Source organism: Octodon degus, unplaced genomic scaffold, assembly GCF_000260255.1.
Source record: "Octodon degus isolate 3935 unplaced genomic scaffold, OctDeg1.0 scaffold00304, whole genome shotgun sequence".
NCBI classification, from domain to species: Eukaryota; Metazoa; Chordata; class Mammalia; order Rodentia; family Octodontidae; genus Octodon; species Octodon degus.
Genome location: NW_004524880.1, coordinates 1001503 through 1018556, shown reverse-complemented (window position 1 = coordinate 1018556; position 17054 = coordinate 1001503). Strand labels below are relative to the sequence as shown.

The 17054-nt window shown below is 54.4% G+C and overlaps 1 protein-coding gene across 1 annotated transcript in view; it reads left to right on the top strand.

Moving 5' to 3' along the window:
- Unc13a (unc-13 homolog A) overlaps positions 1 to 17054 on the top strand; it is a 44577-nt gene that overhangs the window by 10463 nt on the left and 17060 nt on the right. The window contains exons 10-30 of the mRNA XM_023707646.1: positions 523 to 1050; positions 1392 to 1500; positions 2514 to 2560; positions 4250 to 4328; positions 4474 to 4479; positions 4773 to 4844; positions 4942 to 5161; positions 5903 to 6130; positions 6213 to 6354; positions 6444 to 6613; positions 7299 to 7414; positions 8717 to 8880; positions 9207 to 9357; positions 9498 to 9566; positions 9944 to 10033; positions 11299 to 11433; positions 12965 to 13098; positions 14578 to 14663; positions 14782 to 14908; positions 16399 to 16495; positions 16850 to 16993. Coding sequence (XP_023563414.1) covers positions 523 to 1050; positions 1392 to 1500; positions 2514 to 2560; positions 4250 to 4328; positions 4474 to 4479; positions 4773 to 4844; positions 4942 to 5161; positions 5903 to 6130; positions 6213 to 6354; positions 6444 to 6613; positions 7299 to 7414; positions 8717 to 8880; positions 9207 to 9357; positions 9498 to 9566; positions 9944 to 10033; positions 11299 to 11433; positions 12965 to 13098; positions 14578 to 14663; positions 14782 to 14908; positions 16399 to 16495; positions 16850 to 16993 — 2914 coding nt within the window. The remainder of the gene's footprint in view (positions 1 to 522; positions 1051 to 1391; positions 1501 to 2513; positions 2561 to 4249; positions 4329 to 4473; positions 4480 to 4772; positions 4845 to 4941; positions 5162 to 5902; positions 6131 to 6212; positions 6355 to 6443; positions 6614 to 7298; positions 7415 to 8716; positions 8881 to 9206; positions 9358 to 9497; positions 9567 to 9943; positions 10034 to 11298; positions 11434 to 12964; positions 13099 to 14577; positions 14664 to 14781; positions 14909 to 16398; positions 16496 to 16849; positions 16994 to 17054) is intronic.

The following is a 17054-nucleotide window of genomic DNA, read 5'->3' as shown; positions in this document are numbered from 1 at the left end:
TGCAGCAATCCTCTGCCCCAGTCTCCATGGTGCTGGGATTACAGGACTGCGGTACATCCCCAGGCCTTTTTAAAAATTTTTTAAATTTTGAGTTAGGGTCTTTTCATGTCTAAGCTCCCCAAGCTGGGTGAGCTCAAACTTTTGATCCTCCTGCCTCAGCCTCCCAGCATGCTAGACAAAGGCAAGGGCTGCCAGGCTTGGCTAAAGGTCAAGACTGTGGCATGGGATTGTATTTCTCACGCATGAGATTCATGGAGTACGTTCACACTACAACATTCTTTCTACTGAAGCAAGAGTAAGGGATCCATGTAACTCTGGCCACCATAGCACATGACTATAATCCAACCTGCCTGGGAGGCTGAGGCAGGAGGATCACGGTTTGAGCCCCACTTTGGTCACTTAGCAAGATGCAGATTGTCTCCTAGTGCCTTGGACAGAACCCAGTACAGTAGGTACCCAGTCTGAGTAAGCAGAAACCTGGGCACTGGGACACAGCTGACCTGGGCCCCTTCGTTCCCACAGCCCCACAGGCAGCAGCCGCTATGCGTCATCGGGTGAGCTGAGCCGTGGCAGCTCCCAGCTGAGCGAGGATTTTGACCCAGATGAGCAGAGCCTGCAGGGCTCAGAGCTGGAGGACGAGCGCGACCGCGACTCATACCACTCATGCCACAGCTCCGTGAGCTACCAGCAGGACTCGCCGCGCTGGGACCAGGATGCCGAGGAGCTGGACGAGGACCTGGAGGAGGACCTGGAGGAGGATCTGGAGGAGGATCTGGAGGAGGAGGAGCTGGAGGAGGAGGAGCTAGAGGACGAGGAGCTGGAGGAGGAGGAGCCTGTGCCAGATGACCTGGCCAGTTATACCCCGTGCGAGGAGCCAGCAGTGGCCGAACCCAAGGACTTCAAACGCGTGAGCCTCCCTCCGGCGGTCACAGAGAAGGAGGACACGGGCCCGGCCCTGCCCAGCGAGGGCTCTGACCTGGCCAAGGTGGCCCCCAAGCCGGCCACACCCGAGGAGACACCTGAGCCCGAGCCCCCCAAGGCAGAGGAAAGGTAGTGGCTGGGGCTGGCGCCAGTCACCACGGGGACGCCAGGCCCGGCAGCCTTGGGGCCGTCATACCCAGGGCGCTGCGCTCCTGCTGGTGGGGGACAGGGTTTACTTGGGGTCATGCAGCAGGGATCTGGGAGGCTGTGAGTCTCTGTAGGACCCAGGAACGGGATCCTTAGGGCCCAAAAGGTCCAGGACTGCAGGAAAGGGTACCGGGGCCATGAGGGTCAGGGGCAATGCAGTGGGCAAGGTGCGGATGCGGGCAGTCAGTGACGGTGCAGGGCTCGGTGCAGCGAGGTAGGGCTGTGAAGAGCTGCCGTGTAGCTCACGACGCCCTCTGCCTTAGTTTCAGGCCCCGAGAGGATGAACAAGGTCAGGAAGGCCAGGACTCCATGTCCAGAGCAAAGGCCAACTGGCTGCGCGCCTTCAACAAGGTGCGGATGCAGCTGCAGGAGGTGAGTGAGGGCCCCGCCCCCAACAGAGTGCCACGCCCAACGCACCGCCCATACCTGTGACCGCCCAGTCCCCCCATAGTCGCTACAGATGGGCCAGGCCCAGCACTCCGCCCACACCTGTCAGCCATGCCCAGTATCCCACCCATTCACAATCACACAACACCCAAAACCACACCCACACTATTAACCGTACCCACTGACCGGCCCTACCAGTTTTGCCCACATTCACTGCCCCATCTGCACCCACTTTGGCCATGCCCAATATCCACCCATGCCCCACCGTGACTGCACCGCCCACACTTCCGCTGACCTGTGGCCAGGTAAAGAAAGCGGTCAGAGCTGACACCTCTCTGGCTCCCCTGCACTCAGCCCCACCCCACCGCCTCACAGCCTCTCTCAGGGTCAAGAAGAAGGAGAGGAGGACAGCACCGGACAAAGGCTAAGGTTGTGGCTACAGCCACATCCAGGTCAAATTCAAGGTCAAGGCCTCACCTCGGTCTACACAGAGACTAAGTGCTAAGCAGAGGCTGGTGGAGTACATAAGGTGGCAGGGTGCACAGGCTGGTGACAAGCTGTACAAAGGCCCTGGGGCACCTGGGTAGCAAAGGGGGGGAGGCTGTAAGGAGTCAAGAAAAGGAAATGATAGAATCTTCTGTTTGACCAGAGAAAATTTAACCCCTATGTCCCCTAAGACTGTGGAGCTCTTGTGGGCAACTATGCTTTGCTTTTTTTTTTTTTTTTTTTTTTTTTTTTTTTTTTTTTGGTGGAACCGGGGATTGAACTCAGGCCAGGCAAGCGCTTATTCTACTGAGCCATCTCCCCGGTCCCTAATCAACAGTGCTGATTAACTCCTAGGCTTGGCAGGATGCTGAGGGAGGGGCATGATGGAGAGGAACCCATTTCACACATGACAAGCCCCAGAACAGACTGGGAATCTGTACAAAGAACACATAGTGGGAAGAGAAAAAATGGGAGGGACGGCCACACTGACTGTTTGTCTGTCCATCCCACAGGCCCGGGGAGAAGGAGAGATGTCCAAGTCCCTGTGGTTCAAGGGCGGGTGAGTGTTGTAGCTGAGGCCTCAGCAGGATGGCTCCCGACCCGAGCCTGATTTGCAGCTGGGGCTCAGCCTAGCTGAGTTGGAAGTGGCCCCATTTAGAAAGGAGTGAGTCTTTGTTGTTTTGAGATGGGATCTTGCTATGTTGCCCAGGTTGATCTTGAACTCTTGGGTTCAAGGAATCCTCCTGCCTCAGCTTCCTCAGTAGCCAGGACTGCAGGCACATGGTGCCACATCCAGCAGAAATAGGCAAAAGATAAAGCAAAAACCACTCCTCGCACCCTCCCCCACACAACCTGGCAGCCTCTGCTTGCTTTGGTTCTGCTTCTGAATTTCTCAGATTCTCCCTTGGGTCACAGGAGCTTTAATTAACAAGAGTCACAGAGCCTACTGGAGCTTGCTGTCACTGTCAGCCTCTGAGGTGCCTGTTTGAGGGTGGCAGGTGGGGAGGTTGGAAGATGAAGGAGATAATTTTAAGCAACTCTTGTGTTTGGAAATAGCATCAGGACCATGACCTTCTTTACTGCCTCCCTTGCACACAGAATCAGGGACAGGAGGAGCTGTAGCTCCAAAAATAAACGAGGTGGCCCTGGCTGGAGGCTGCATAGAGCAGGAGCACCCCGGCAGGCACGGATCCAAATGGGGAGGTGCACCAGGCAGTTCTGGTCCCTGTTACAGAGAGTGCTGCTGTGTGGACACCCCTGGGGCCTAGGGGAGGTTTTCGGACAGAAGTCGAACCTTGCCGCTGCCTGAGGGACACACTGCCTCTCTCCCTGAAGCAGCTTGGGACCAGGCATGACAGCCTCTGCTGCCTCAGCCACCTGCATGCACCAGCCAAGGCAGGGAGGGACCTTTGGCAAAGGTCTGGGACACAAACACAATTCCAGCTCCTGCCTCGTGAATTCCGACACCACTCCCTCCTGGCAGAACTGCAAGGACACACTTGTGTTTCCAATACCAAGCACAAAGAAAGGCTTCCTTCCAGGCACAGGGACACAGAACTGTCATCTCATCCCTTGAGAAGCTGAGGCAGGAGGAACACAAGTTGGAGCCCACACTTGTCAACTTAGTGAGAGCTTGTCTCAAAATTTTAAAAAGCTGAAGGTGGAGATCAGTGTGAAGGCCCTGGGTTCCATTCCCAGTACTACTACAAAATTTTTGTTTTAAGTCCTTTCTATCCTATCCTAGCATGACATTTGTATTTACCTTACTTCAGTTTTCCATTAAATGTGGACATGTGCACCATTGCCCCATTTCCCAGACGTGAAAGTTGAGTCCTAGGGGTGTCACATGGTGTCACCACCCTGGGCTTATGTAGTGAAGCAGAGGCCAGAACTATGAAGACAGGGTCGGAGACCATGCCTCCTTGGAGCCCACAGGGCACGGTCCTTCCTTGCCTCTCACCAGCTCTGAATGCCTGTGACCCTTGCCGTCCACGCACCTCTGGTCTCCATTGTCCCATTGCTGGCCCCTGGCCATGCCGCTTCATGCGAGGCCACCAGCCACGTGGCGCAGAGACACCCATGGCCGCCGGCCCTCAGCCCTACGTGAGCTGATCACGTCTGCCACACGGCAGCTTTTCTGGTTCCAGCTCCAGCTGAACCTCACAACTGAAAAGCAAGGATCCCAGCTGGCCCCTGGCAATGCGTGTGCTGAGGGCAAGCAGCCCTCACGGCCCCCCATCCCTTGCAGCCCCGGGGGTGGCCTTATCATCATCGACAGCATGCCGGACATCCGCAAGAGGAAGCCCATCCCCCTCGTGAGCGACCTGGTAAGCGTTGCCATGGCAGAAATGGCGGGAAAGCAGTGTGCAGCCTGTGAAACCGCCAGCAGGGGTCCTGGGCTGGGGGCTGGCCGGGCCTCCTCCAGGACTAACTCAGCCTGCTTTCTCTCCTTGTGCTCCACGGATGCTTCAGGCCATGGTGAGTGGTGGTGACCCCGTCCCTGAGGGACTCCAATCCGCTGCTCCCCAGGAGGTCTTCAGATGACCTTGCCTGGGTGCTGGGGAACCTTGCCACGCCCACATCTGGGCTCTTATGATCTGCTGTGTGGCTGGGGCATCAGCTTGGGTGACCCAAGTACATCCGCAGTTGGGAGCACTATTGCCCCCTAACCCGGATCCCTACTGCTCCCCCCTGCTGCGACCTGTAACCTGTGACCGCTCTACCGATGTTGCTCCTACCTGTGGCTGGACGTCTTCGTGACCCTGCCCTAGTCCCTGGTCCAGTCCAGAAAGGCAGGCATCACCTCAGCCCTGGCCTCCAGCACACTGAACAACGAGGAGCTGGTGCGTAGGCTTGGAGGGCCTGGGCTAGGGGAACACAGCCAGGTGCGGGGAGGGAGGAGGCAGGGGAGCCACCCACCTGCCACCCACCTTCCTGCAGAAAAACCACGTTTACAAGAAGACCCTGCAAGCCTTAATCTACCCCATCTCATGCACCACGCCACACAACTTCGAGGTGTGGACGGCCACCACGCCCACCTACTGCTACGAGTGCGAGGGGCTGCTGTGGGGCATAGCACGCCAGGGTATGCGCTGCACCGAGTGTGGCGTCAAGTGCCACGAGAAGTGCCAGGACCTGCTCAACGCTGACTGCCTGCAGCGTGAGTGCGCACCGGGTGGGAGCAGCCAGCAGCCAGGGACCCCTAGGCAGCCAGAGTGAGGCGCGGGCGGGGCCTGCCAAGGGCAGGGGCGGGCCGAGGGGCGGGGCAAGGGCGGAGCCAACAGGAGTGGGGCTCCGGGACTTGTGAGGAGGGACACCTTGGGTAGGCTGAGGGGTGTGGCTGTGGGCGATGGATCGTGGATGTGTGGTTCAATTATTATTGGAAGGATAGGGGAATGGAAGGGTAAGCTGCAGGTAGGTGGGAGGTTGGTATGTGCATAGGTAGATAGGCAGACAGAGGAGACTGGATGCTGGGTTGTGAAGGAGATCGGTGTGGGGATTAAAGAGGAAGAGGAGTGGCGAGGGTCAAAGAGAGGCGTGGCGGCCTTCTTGAGCAGAGGCTTCCTCCTCGTAAAACATCGCGTTAGACTGGGCGGACTCCAGAGGTCCGGCTGGACTCCGAGGGGGCGTGGCTCAGAAAAAGGGCTTCTGAGGACGTGGCTCAGGAGTAATCCTAGTGGGCGGGGCTCAGGCAGATAGACTCCTGGTGGGCGTGGTCTGGAAGGCGGCCCTCAAGGGGCGTGCCTCAGAGATAAGGATCTCCTGGTTGGCGGAGCTTCAAGTGGGCGCGGGCGTGGTGGGCGTGGCCTTAGCTAGGGCTCAGAGGGCGGAGCCGCGCGCGGTACCTGCTAGCTGGGGTCAGCTCTCCCTGGCGGGTGCAGGCATGGCCGCTGTCCCACAGGGGCCGCGGAGAAAAGCTCCAAGCACGGCGCAGAGGACCGCACACAGAACATCATCATGGTGCTCAAGGACCGCATGAAGATCCGGGAGCGTAACAAGCCCGAGATTTTCGAGCTCATCCAGGAGATCTTCGCGGTGACCAAGACGGCGCACACACAGCAGATGAAGGCCGTGAAGCAGAGTGTGCTGGACGGCACGTCCAAGTGGTCAGCCAAGATCAGCATCACGGGTGAGGGCGGCGGTCGCACAGGACGGGGCCCTGGACACAGCTGGTGCAGATGGGAGTCCTGAGTCTGTGCTCTGTCTTCCAGTGGTCTGCGCCCAGGGCCTGCAGGCAAAGGACAAGACGGGGTCCAGCGACCCTTACGTCACTGTTCAGGTTGGGAAGACGAAAAAACGGACGAAAACCATCTATGGAAACCTCAACCCCGTGTGGGAGGAGAATTTCCACTTGTAAGTGCCTGGGTGGGCCCCAAGAGGGGCTCCCACTTGGCCCACACCAGCTGCCTGACTACTGCCTTCGCCCACTCCTCCCTGCACAGTGAATGTCACAACTCCTCCGACCGCATCAAGGTGCGCGTGTGGGACGAAGATGATGACATCAAGTCCCGCGTGAAGCAGAGGTTCAAGAGGGAGTCAGACGACTTCCTGGGGCAGACGATCATCGAGGTGCGGACGCTCAGCGGCGAGATGGACGTGTGGTACAACCTGGGTGAGGCAGGGCGACGTGCAGGGTCGGGGCCTGCAGTGGGGAGAGAAGGGAGCCCTGCTGAAGAAGGGTGCAGTCTCAGGAGGGGCGAAGCAAGACCAGAGCCCAGGACCCCACCTAAGATGACCAGGACCACAGGGTACATTCCGAGCAGAGTCAGGGCCTGAGAGCTAGGGAGAAGCCAGGCCTAGATCTGCTGGGTTAGGGAAGGAGACCCATCCCCGGGGTTAACCAGAGTGAAAAATCAAGGCCTGTCCATCTCCCAGGAGAGAAGGGGTGGGGAATTCTGGCCTAAGGAAGGAAATACAAAGTATAAGAAGCATCTTGAGGAAGAAACACAGCCCTCAATTTCAGGGCACCTGGGAAGCTACAAGGTGATTCAGAAGTTAAAATGGCTCAGTAAATAGACATTAATAATTATGGTAGCACATGTCTGTCATCCCAGCACTCTGGGAGGTTGAGGCAAGTGGATTGCAAGTTTGACTCCAACCTGGGCAATTTAGCAACTTAACAAGACCCTGTCTTAAAATTTTAAGATGACAATGATGGTAATAATGAAGAAGGACTGGGGATGGAGCTCAGTGTGAAAGCCCCCAGGTTCAATTTCTAGTACCAAAAAAAAAAAAAAAAAAAAAGCCAATCAGAGTGAGTAGACTTTCTGACCCATCCATCCCTTTCTGCCTTGCAGACAAGAGGACTGACAAATCAGCCGTGTCAGGTGCCATCCGGCTGCATATCAGCGTGGAGATCAAGGGCGAGGAGAAGGTGGCCCCCTACCATGTCCAGTACACCTGCCTGCATGAGGTGAGCTCCCGAGGCCCCCAGAGCCCTGCTCCCCTCCTCCTCAAAGCCACACTTCACACCTTTGGGACAGTTCCCCACACCATTCCCTCTACCCAGAAAACTCCTCTCCATTCACCAAGGTCCAGCTCCAGGACACCCTCTGGGAAGGTTTCCCAGGCCTCCAGCCTAACTCTCACTAACCAGCTCCACATCCTGCCTTCTGCCCCAGAACTGCATGCTCAGGGTTGGGCCATGATGTCCCCATACTTAGTTTGTTGGGTAGGAATGGGTGCTTGGAGGAGGTAGTGATGAGTGGGTAAGAAAGATGTGGGAGAGGTGGCAAGTGAGTGGATGGGGAGAGAGATGAGTTGGTGGATGGATACATGGACAGGCGGTAGGTGATGGATGGTGGAGTGTGGTTCAATTATTATTGGGGAATAGAAGGGTAAGCCAGGGATAGGTGGGGGGATGGTATGTGCATAGATGGGGAAAAAGACAGATCATGGGTAGGTGGATGGAATGATAGGCAGACAGATAGAGGAGACTGGATGTTGGGATGGCTGGATGGATAAATTATTGGATGGACTGGTTTAATTGTGAGTAGAAGAATAGAATGGTTGGGTTGGTAAAAGGGAGGGTAAGTAGACAGGTAAATACTGTGATAGGTGGATAGTGGAGGTGGAAGGACAGGGTGAACAAACAGGCAAATGGCCAGATGGGGAAGTGGTTGGGTGGAACAGAGGAAGAATGGAAGAATGGGTAGTGGATGGACAGATGGATGCATGTGTGGTAGAACTATTAGAAGTATAGAGGAAAGGATGCTTGACTTTTGTAGTTAAATAGGTGAGTGAGTGAAACTATGCCACGGATGGATGGGTGGATGGATGGATGGGTGGATGGATGGATGGGTGAATTCATGGGTGAATTCATGGGTGGATGGATTGTTGATTTATGGAATGTGAATTATTGCATAGACTGACTGAACTGTGGGTAGTTGTGTGGAACAGATGGATGAACTTGAATTTTTTTTTAACTTGAATTATTGAAAGGATATATAAGTGAATGTTCAGGTAGTTGGATGAATGGGGAGGGGAGGGTGGATGAGTGGACAGATGTTTGGATATGCAGATGGACGACGGAAAGAAGGATACCTGCACCGATGTGTGGTTGATTTACTGACTGGATAGTTGAGCAGCAAGGTGCAACTTAGGGTAGTTGGATGGGTGGGGGAGCACACGGATAAAAGAACAGACAAACCAGAGGACGCAAGATGGACGAATGATGTGAGCACCCTCCATGATAGACCCTCTCTCCTCCGGGCAGAACCTCTTCCACTTCGTGACAGATGTGCAGAACAATGGTGTCGTGAAGATCCCAGACGCCAAGGGGGATGATGCCTGGAAGGTTTACTATGATGAGACAGCGCAGGAAATCGTGGACGAGTTCGCCATGCGCTATGGCGTGGAGTCCATCTACCAAGCCATGACGTGAGGCTGCAAGCAGGGTCGGACAGGGCAGAGGGGTGGCCTGTGCCGGAAGTGGGTGTGGCTGTGTGGTCCTTGGGGGCAGGGTCTTCTGTGATGGGCGTGGCTGATTCTGTGTGGTCTTTGAGGGCGATACTTGTTTGTGGGGCGTGGCCAGGACTAGAGAGGCAGAGCTACGGGTATAGATGGACAACCAACTGGCTGGGTAAAGAGATGGGGACACAGAGAAGAGTTGCACAAAGAGCAGGCGGATGGTGGGTGTGCAGGGGTACCCCTCTCGGCTGCTGCCTTAGTCGCCCTGGGGGACACACCCTCCGTCTCTCTTGCAGCCACTTCGCCTGCCTATCCTCCAAGTATATGTGCCCCGGGGTGCCTGCCGTCATGAGCACCCTGCTCGCCAACATCAACGCCTACTACGCACACACCACCGCCTCCACCAACGTGTCTGCCTCTGACCGCTTTGCCGCCTCCAACTTCGGGGTCAGTAGTGGGCCAGGCCCGCGGAGGGGGAACCCCAGCCTGGCCCCAGTTGTGGGGTGCTCGGGGTTCTGCTCCCATGGGGGGCTGCGCCACAGGTGTGGCGGGCGCCAGCCCTAGCAGCCTCCTTCCTGTCTCCTCAGAAAGAGCGCTTCGTGAAGCTCCTGGACCAGCTGCACAACTCCCTGCGGATTGACCTCTCCATGTACCGGGTGAGGCGCCCGCACACCCCGCGAAGAGCAGCACCAGAAACTGTCGCGGGGCGCATCCCAACCCGGATACGTGTTTGCTCCTCAGATGGGGAGTTGCTTCCAGATGCTCACACTCAGACCCCTCCTGCAACCTGGGGAGTCTACAGCCCCATACCCCCTTTGACCCTCCTCTGCCTCCTTTCATACCCTGCCTCCCCTAGAGGAGAGGAACCCAGGGTCGTCAAGCTGAGCTCTTCCCCAGCCCAGCACATCTCACTGAGTTACTAAGTTGCTCGCACTCGGCCCACACTTGCCACCGTCCTGCCTCAGCCTCCCACCACAAGAGGCGTGCACCACCTTGGCCACCTTTAAGCCACCTCTCCTGCCACTCCCAACAGAACAACTTTCCAGCCAGCAGCCCAGAGAGACTCCAGGACCTCAAATCCACTGTGGACCTTCTCACCAGCATCACGTTCTTCAGGATGAAGGTAGGCCGGCCGAGCCCATGAGGATGGCTTCCACCTCTTCCTGATGCATCAAACCATAAAATCACGCACACTCACGGGCACCTTGTGATGTTTAGTGCCCGTGTCTGTGTTGTGTGGTACTTAAATCAGATTAAACACATATTACCTTTTGTGGCAGTGACTGCCTTCAGAATCCTTTTCTTTTTACAGTTGTGTGTATATGTATGTGTGTGTGCATGTATGTGCATGCGTGCATGCACACACACACACACACACACACACACTTTTATTTTATCTTATTTTATTGAGACAGGATCTTGCTAAATCACCTAACTGCCCAGGCTGGACTCACACTTGTGACCCTCCTGCCTCACCCTCCCAGAATACTAGGATTATAAGCATGCGCCCCCCCACCCAGCTCTTCTAGCCACTGGCAAGGCATGTTATCCTGTTGTTACTACCATCACCACCTGTGTGACAGGGCCCCCAGAACACCTTGCTCCGTCCATTCGCAGCTTAATCACCCCCGCCCTTCTCTCCCCAGCCTCTATAGTCACCGTGTCACTCTCATCTCCACAACATCACCTGTGAAGGAGATGCTGTAGCAGGAAGTCAAAACTATAGAGATCACTAAGGTCATGATCTCTGGCTAGACGTGGTGGTGCACATGCCTATAATCCAAAAACTGAGGAGCATGAGACAGGAAGATCATGAGTCTGGGGCCAACTGGGACTCTATAGGAAGACCCTGTCTCAAGACACTAACATTCAACAAACAAAAACGCATAATGATTTCCAGTTCCATGTTCTCTCAAATGACTGGATCTCATTCTTTTTCATGGCTGAATAGTATTCCTTTGCATAGAGGTGTTGTTTTCTCTATCCATGTCCCCGCGGACGGGCATCTAGCTTGGTTCCACCCCTTGATGGTTGAGGGTGCTGCTGCAGTGGAGGTGGAGGGTGGAAGTCTCTTCAACACACTGGTTTCATTGGATCTGGGTGCAGGATGTGGATGGCAGATCATGTGGTAAATCTGTTTTAAGTGTCTTGAGACCCCACCCTACAGCTTTTCACTGTGGCTATACTAGCACATTCTCCCATCAGCTGTGTCCAGTGGTCTCCTCTCCCCCACGTCCTCCCCAGCTCTCAGTGTCTTGGATCCTTCAGGCTGTGGACATTCTTACTGCGGGGAGGTGATCTCTCTCTGTAGTTCTGAGCTCCTGCTGTGGTATCTCCTTCAGCCCAAAATGCATTCCAGGCCCACCAAACAGGGTCTCCTTCCTCCAGGTCCAAGAGCTCCAGAGCCCACCCCGAGCCAGCCAGGTGGTAAAGGACTGTGTGAAAGCCTGCCTCAACTCCACCTACGAGTACATCTTCAACAACTGCCATGAGCTGTACAGCCGAGAGTATCAGACAGACCCGGTGAGGCCCAGCCCAGCCCTTCCTGTCAGACTTTCCCACTGTGGGTCACAGGGCATTCTGTAAAGTGGGCTCATATATACCTCTCAGGCAGGGAAACATTTAGGAAGACTGACACCATGGAGAATATCCAGGTCCTTGCTTGGTGCTGGGCAGACAAGAGGCAGCTGGTCGCTGGTTCCTGGGCTGAGTTCTTGGTGTAGTCATTGTGCAAATGTTGAGTGGAATTTCTGGAACAGAATTCAGTTTTGATCATTCTGGCTGAATTTATCTGAGGTCATTCCACAGCTGTGTATCAAGCACGCATCCCAGGATGTGGGTATGATTTCAAAGGTGTCTGTAGTCTGGAAGGAGAAAAGGGTGTATACCCTGGGAATTTACAACTCAGGGTGACAAGTCCTGAGGCAGGGGCATCTCCGGACACCCTGGGAGCCCAAGGTGTCCCCACCCTAACTTCTGGAAGATGCGACACATCCACTGAAGAAAATGACCCTTGGTTCCATTCTCTTCCTTTACATTTGATTGGTTTGAGTTGAGATCAGTTGCTTGCCTGACCTGGGTTGTGGTGAGTTGTGTGACTGCACAGTGAGCTCATCACAATCCGTGTAGTTCCATGTCATTTCTTTTTGGTTGATGTCAGCTAAAATTATTCATAACAAATTAGTGATCAGAACTAAGTCAGACAAAGTCAAGTTTGAGTGTGACTCACTCATCATTGCTGTTTGTTCATTTCTGTCTGTATCCCAGATTCATTCCAGTTCTACTCAGTTTGTTTTTGACCGAGTGGAGTGAGGATTAGCTGGCTTGTTAAGCATGGTTGGTCTCCCTTGCGTTGGGCTGAGTGGGGCTCATGTCAGCAGAGCTTCAGTTACTGTCCTGGTGCTGCAACACTGTACTCCACACTCACAGCTTAGATTTAGAGGATCACAATTTTTAGGAAATTCAGTTCCTAGTCTGTGGCTCCAGTGCAGGAAGGCCATTGTCAGAGTCTGAGAGACAAAGCTAGTGGAATTGTGGCAGCTGGGAAGCAGACGGAAGGAGCTGCAGACACGAACTCACTCTCCCGGTCCCCTCCTCCAAGGGCGCTCGCGCTGAACTCTTAAGGATCTATCCATCGGTGTGTGCAGCACCCCATGACCCAGGTGCCTCCCCAGAGACCAGCCTCTGATCTGCGCTGAAACAAGTACGGAGGTTGGGCCAGTGAGCGAGCCCCACAGGCCATGCCAGCCCCACCCCAGGGCAGGCTGAGCCAGCAGCAAGATAAAATAAAATAAAACAAGTACAGAGAATATACTCATTTCCAGCTTGAAGCCCTGGCTGGCTTGAGTAGTTAAGTTGTAAGAGGAGCCTACACTGTGTAGAACTGTCGTGACAAAGCTGGGTCTGGGCCAGTCCTTAGGAATCGTTTTCCCCCACTGCCTCCTACCCGAGCCACTCGCCTGTCAACAGTGCTGCTCTTGGACCACCTTCTTACCCCTCAGTAGTGACAGGTGAGTCCTGTTCCCCCCACCAATGTCTCCACTACTCCTTTCAGGCCAAGAAGGGGGAGGTCCCGCCGGAGGAGCAGGGCCCCAGCATCAAGAACCTTGACTTCTGGTCCAAGCTCATCACCCTCATAGTATCCATTATTGAAGAGGACAAGAATTCCTACACACCCTGCCTCAACCAGTGAGTGTGGGCGGTGGGGTGATGGCCAGGGTCATCCCTCTGTGTGTGTGTGTGTGTGTGTGTGTGTGTGTGTGTGTGTGTGTGATTCTGCACACGCACAAACTTGTATATGGGAACACTTATAATCTTTTGTACTTGTGTGTGAAATTCAGATATGAGTATAATTCACAAAGATAAAAATAAAGTTGTGGGGGGCCTGGCCATAGCTCAGTTCTTTAAGTGGCTGCTTCCACAAAGCTGTCAGCCTCAGGATGCTGTAGTTCGATCCCCACAACACTCCAGCCTGCCACACCACCCCTGAGGGCATTCGGAGCAATAAATAAATAAATAAATAAATAAATAAATAAATAAATAAAGTTGTGCATACATACACAGTCATTGGTGGAGCTGAGCATGGTGGCACCCGCCTGTAATCCCAACAGTCACAAGGCTGAGGCAGGAGAATCCTTGTGAGTTCGAGACCACCCTGGGCTACAAAGTGAACTCAGGCTAGCCTGAACTGCATAGCAAGACCCTGTCTCAAAAAGACAAAAAACCCCACAATCACTGATGGAACTAAAAAAGCATTTCATACATATATCATTGTATGAGTAATCACATGTATAATTGTTGTGTGTAGGGGGCTCATAAGTAACAGCACTGTTGCTCAAATATTTTCTCTGGGCTACTCTACAAAATGTTTTATGTTTCAATTATTTTTATCTGATGTGTGGGCATGTATAATTTTATGCATGGTTGTAATCCATAGGTTTAATTGTTTTGCTCCATAGGTTTAATTGTGCATAATTGTGGAATGCACTTTAATATATAATATTACACAAGAGGTGGTGCTGTGCAGCACGCAGTGCTCTGGGTGTATGTGTGTGCAGGCATTTCGTTCATGCTTTATGCATCTGGAGTAGTCATGTGTGTTAGCTGAACGAGCTGTCGGGCTGTACTTCTGCCTGACAAGAGCACTAGAGAGACCGCTGAACTGGGGCACTAACCTTTCCTGGTGCTTAGTGATCCGAGATCTAAATAGATGGACTCAAGAGTGGAGTGCATGGGTGGATGAAAGGGCGGACCCGCGCATGGGAAGGTGAATAGATGGATAGGAGGAAGGCAGAGTATGATGGAGAGATGAACAGCTGGACGAATGGTTGGGTGAGTGAGTGGATAGAGATGGATGGATGAATGGATGGATGGACGGACAGACGGACGGACGGATGGATGGACAGATGGATGGATGGAAGGATGGATGGACAGATGGATGGATAATTGTGCAGACAGATGAATGGACAGGTAGCTATTTGGACCAGTGGCTGAGTACATGAAGGGATGAACAGATGAGTGGGTGGACAGAAGCGTGCACAGAGGCCAGGCCTCTGTGCAGCCCTCTGCACTTCAGTGACCCTGAGGGACCCTGAACGCAGGCTGACTGTCTGCCTTACGCTGCCCTCCATCCAGCTCTATCAGCTCTTTATGACCCTGACTTTTCAGGTTTCCCCAAGAGCTCAATGTGGGAAAGATCAGTGCCGAAGTGATGTGGAATCTGTTTGCCCAAGACATGAAGTATGCCATGGAGGGTGAGTCCAGTGTGGCCGGTCATCCCCCTGCCAGTGTGGCAGCTGCAGGTCACTGTGCCTCAGCACCCCTTGAAGCAGTGGCCTGGACACAGGCTGAGGCGCACGTTCTGCCCGCCAGAGCACGACAAGCACCGTCTGTGCAAGAGCGCTGACTACATGAACCTGCACTTCAAGGTCAAGTGGCTCTACAACGAGTATGTGGCAGAGCTGCCTGCCTTTAAGGACCGCGTGCCTGAGTACCCCACGTGAGTCCCCTCCCCCAGCCTGGCCTAGCCTGGCCTAAGCCAGACCTGGGTGCTGCCAGCCAGAAAGTGCCCCAGAGGAGGGCAGACCTGCTCAGGATCCCTGGCATTAGGGCACGGCTAGGACTCCAGAACAGCGTCCTTGAACCCACTCATGGGGCCGCAGACTCTGGGCCTCCAGAAAGTCATGGCCACGGTGGGCTAGCCCACACACCCTTTCTCTGGTGAGGTGAAAGGGCCACTCTGTGAAGTGAAGTGACAGTGCTATAACAGCCGTCACTTTGTGGATGAGGAAATGGAGGACTCAGTAGATCAAAGCCGCTGGATGCTGCGGTGTAGACCTCTAATCCCAGATACTGAGGAGGCTGAGACAGAGGATCCCAAGTACCAGCCCAACCCGGGCAATTTAACAACTTCATGAGACCTTGTCTCAAAATAAAAGGAAAAAGGGGGCAGGCCAGATACCTCGGCAGATTAAGCACCTGCTTAGGCAAGCACAGGGACCTGGGTTCAAGCCCCAGCACCAGATGCTGCACTACCCCCACCCCTAGGCGTGCTGAGCCTGCCACAGAGATCAGGCATGGGGGTGCACGCCTGTAATCCCAGCGCTGGGGAAGTTGAAAACAGGAGGATCACTACAAGTCTGAGCTACATAGTGAGACCCTGTACCACGTACCAAATACATAAAAAAATAAAATAAAAGGGCTAAGATGCAGATCATTGTGATGGTCCTAGGTGCTGTCTCTAGTACCCCCGACACACACATACACACACACACACACACACACACACACACACTTACACAACACCAAGTGACTGGTTCAAGTAAGGTAAGGGGGAGAACCGGGATTTGGGCCTGGGTGTCAGGCTGCCGGGCCACACCGCAGGACACGGTGGGATGGTGGCTGCCTGCTGCCCAGGACCTCATCCACCATACGGTTGTTCCTCTGTGTCTTCGGAGGTTTCCAGATGCCCTGTGGGTGGTGATATCCAAGGACACGCAGTTCTTTTCTACCAAATGGCAGGGTCTATGTAAAAGCTGCACGTCCTCTGCTCACCTAGAGTCATGCCTGGATGACGTAGAACCACTGGGAGTGCAATGCCATGTGAAGCGTCCTACTGCACAGTTTAGGGAACGATGACAAGAAGAAAGTTTCAACTAATTTAGTGTTTACAAATATTTGCAGACCACACTGAATGAACCCAAGGGTGTGGAGCCCGCAGGTATAGGGTGCCCATTACACAGGAAAGGAATTGCAGAAGGTAAACACAGTCGCCCCCAGGCATGCCCTAAGCTGGGGTGACCGCAGCACCACACTGCCTGATGAGTTTCACAGATGAAATGATCAAGGCCCAGTAGGCAGGAGCAGAGAAGAAGCCTTCCAGGGCCTGGGGGATGCAGGAGCAGGACTACCCAGTACTGAATCAGAACCAGGCCACACAGCGGTAAGAGAGACAAGGTAGCAGAGCCCCACCCCAGCTGTCTGTTTCAGGTGGTTCGAACCCTTCGTCATCCAGTGGCTGGATGAGAATGAGGAGGTGTCCCGGGACTTCCTGCACGGCGCCCTAGAACGTGACAAGAAGGACGGGGTGAGATGCTGACCCTTGACCCAGCTCCCAATTTGCCTGTCATGACCCCATTCCTGCTGGAGTCCAGTGGGGTCCAGTTTGAAGGCAAAGACTGCCCTCCAGGAGAAGCCAATCTCGGATAAGTGCCCACCATCTTGGTCTCGCTTATGGTTTTAAAGTCTGTTCATTCAACAACTGTGAAATGTGAGCTCAGCCAGCCTGACCCTCTACCTGCCAAGGGCCTCTGAGTCCACCTCCAAGTCACCCTTCACTCTCTGTACCTCGCCCTGGGGTATTGGGGGTCTGGCCATCCCCATGGAGCGCAAGCAGGATGCTGGCTCTGACTCCCGCTTCCTTCTGACTCCCCCATCGCAGTTCCAGCAGACCTCAGAGCATGCGCTATTCTCCTGCTCAGTGGTGGATGTCTTCTCCCAGCTCAACCAGAGCTTTGAGATCATCAAGAAGCTCGAGTGCCCCGACCCACAGATCGTGGGGCACTACATGAGGCGCTTTGCCAAGGTGTGGGGGTGTGGGCGGGGCTGCCAAGTTGGGGGATGTGGGTGGGGCTGCCAAGTGTGGG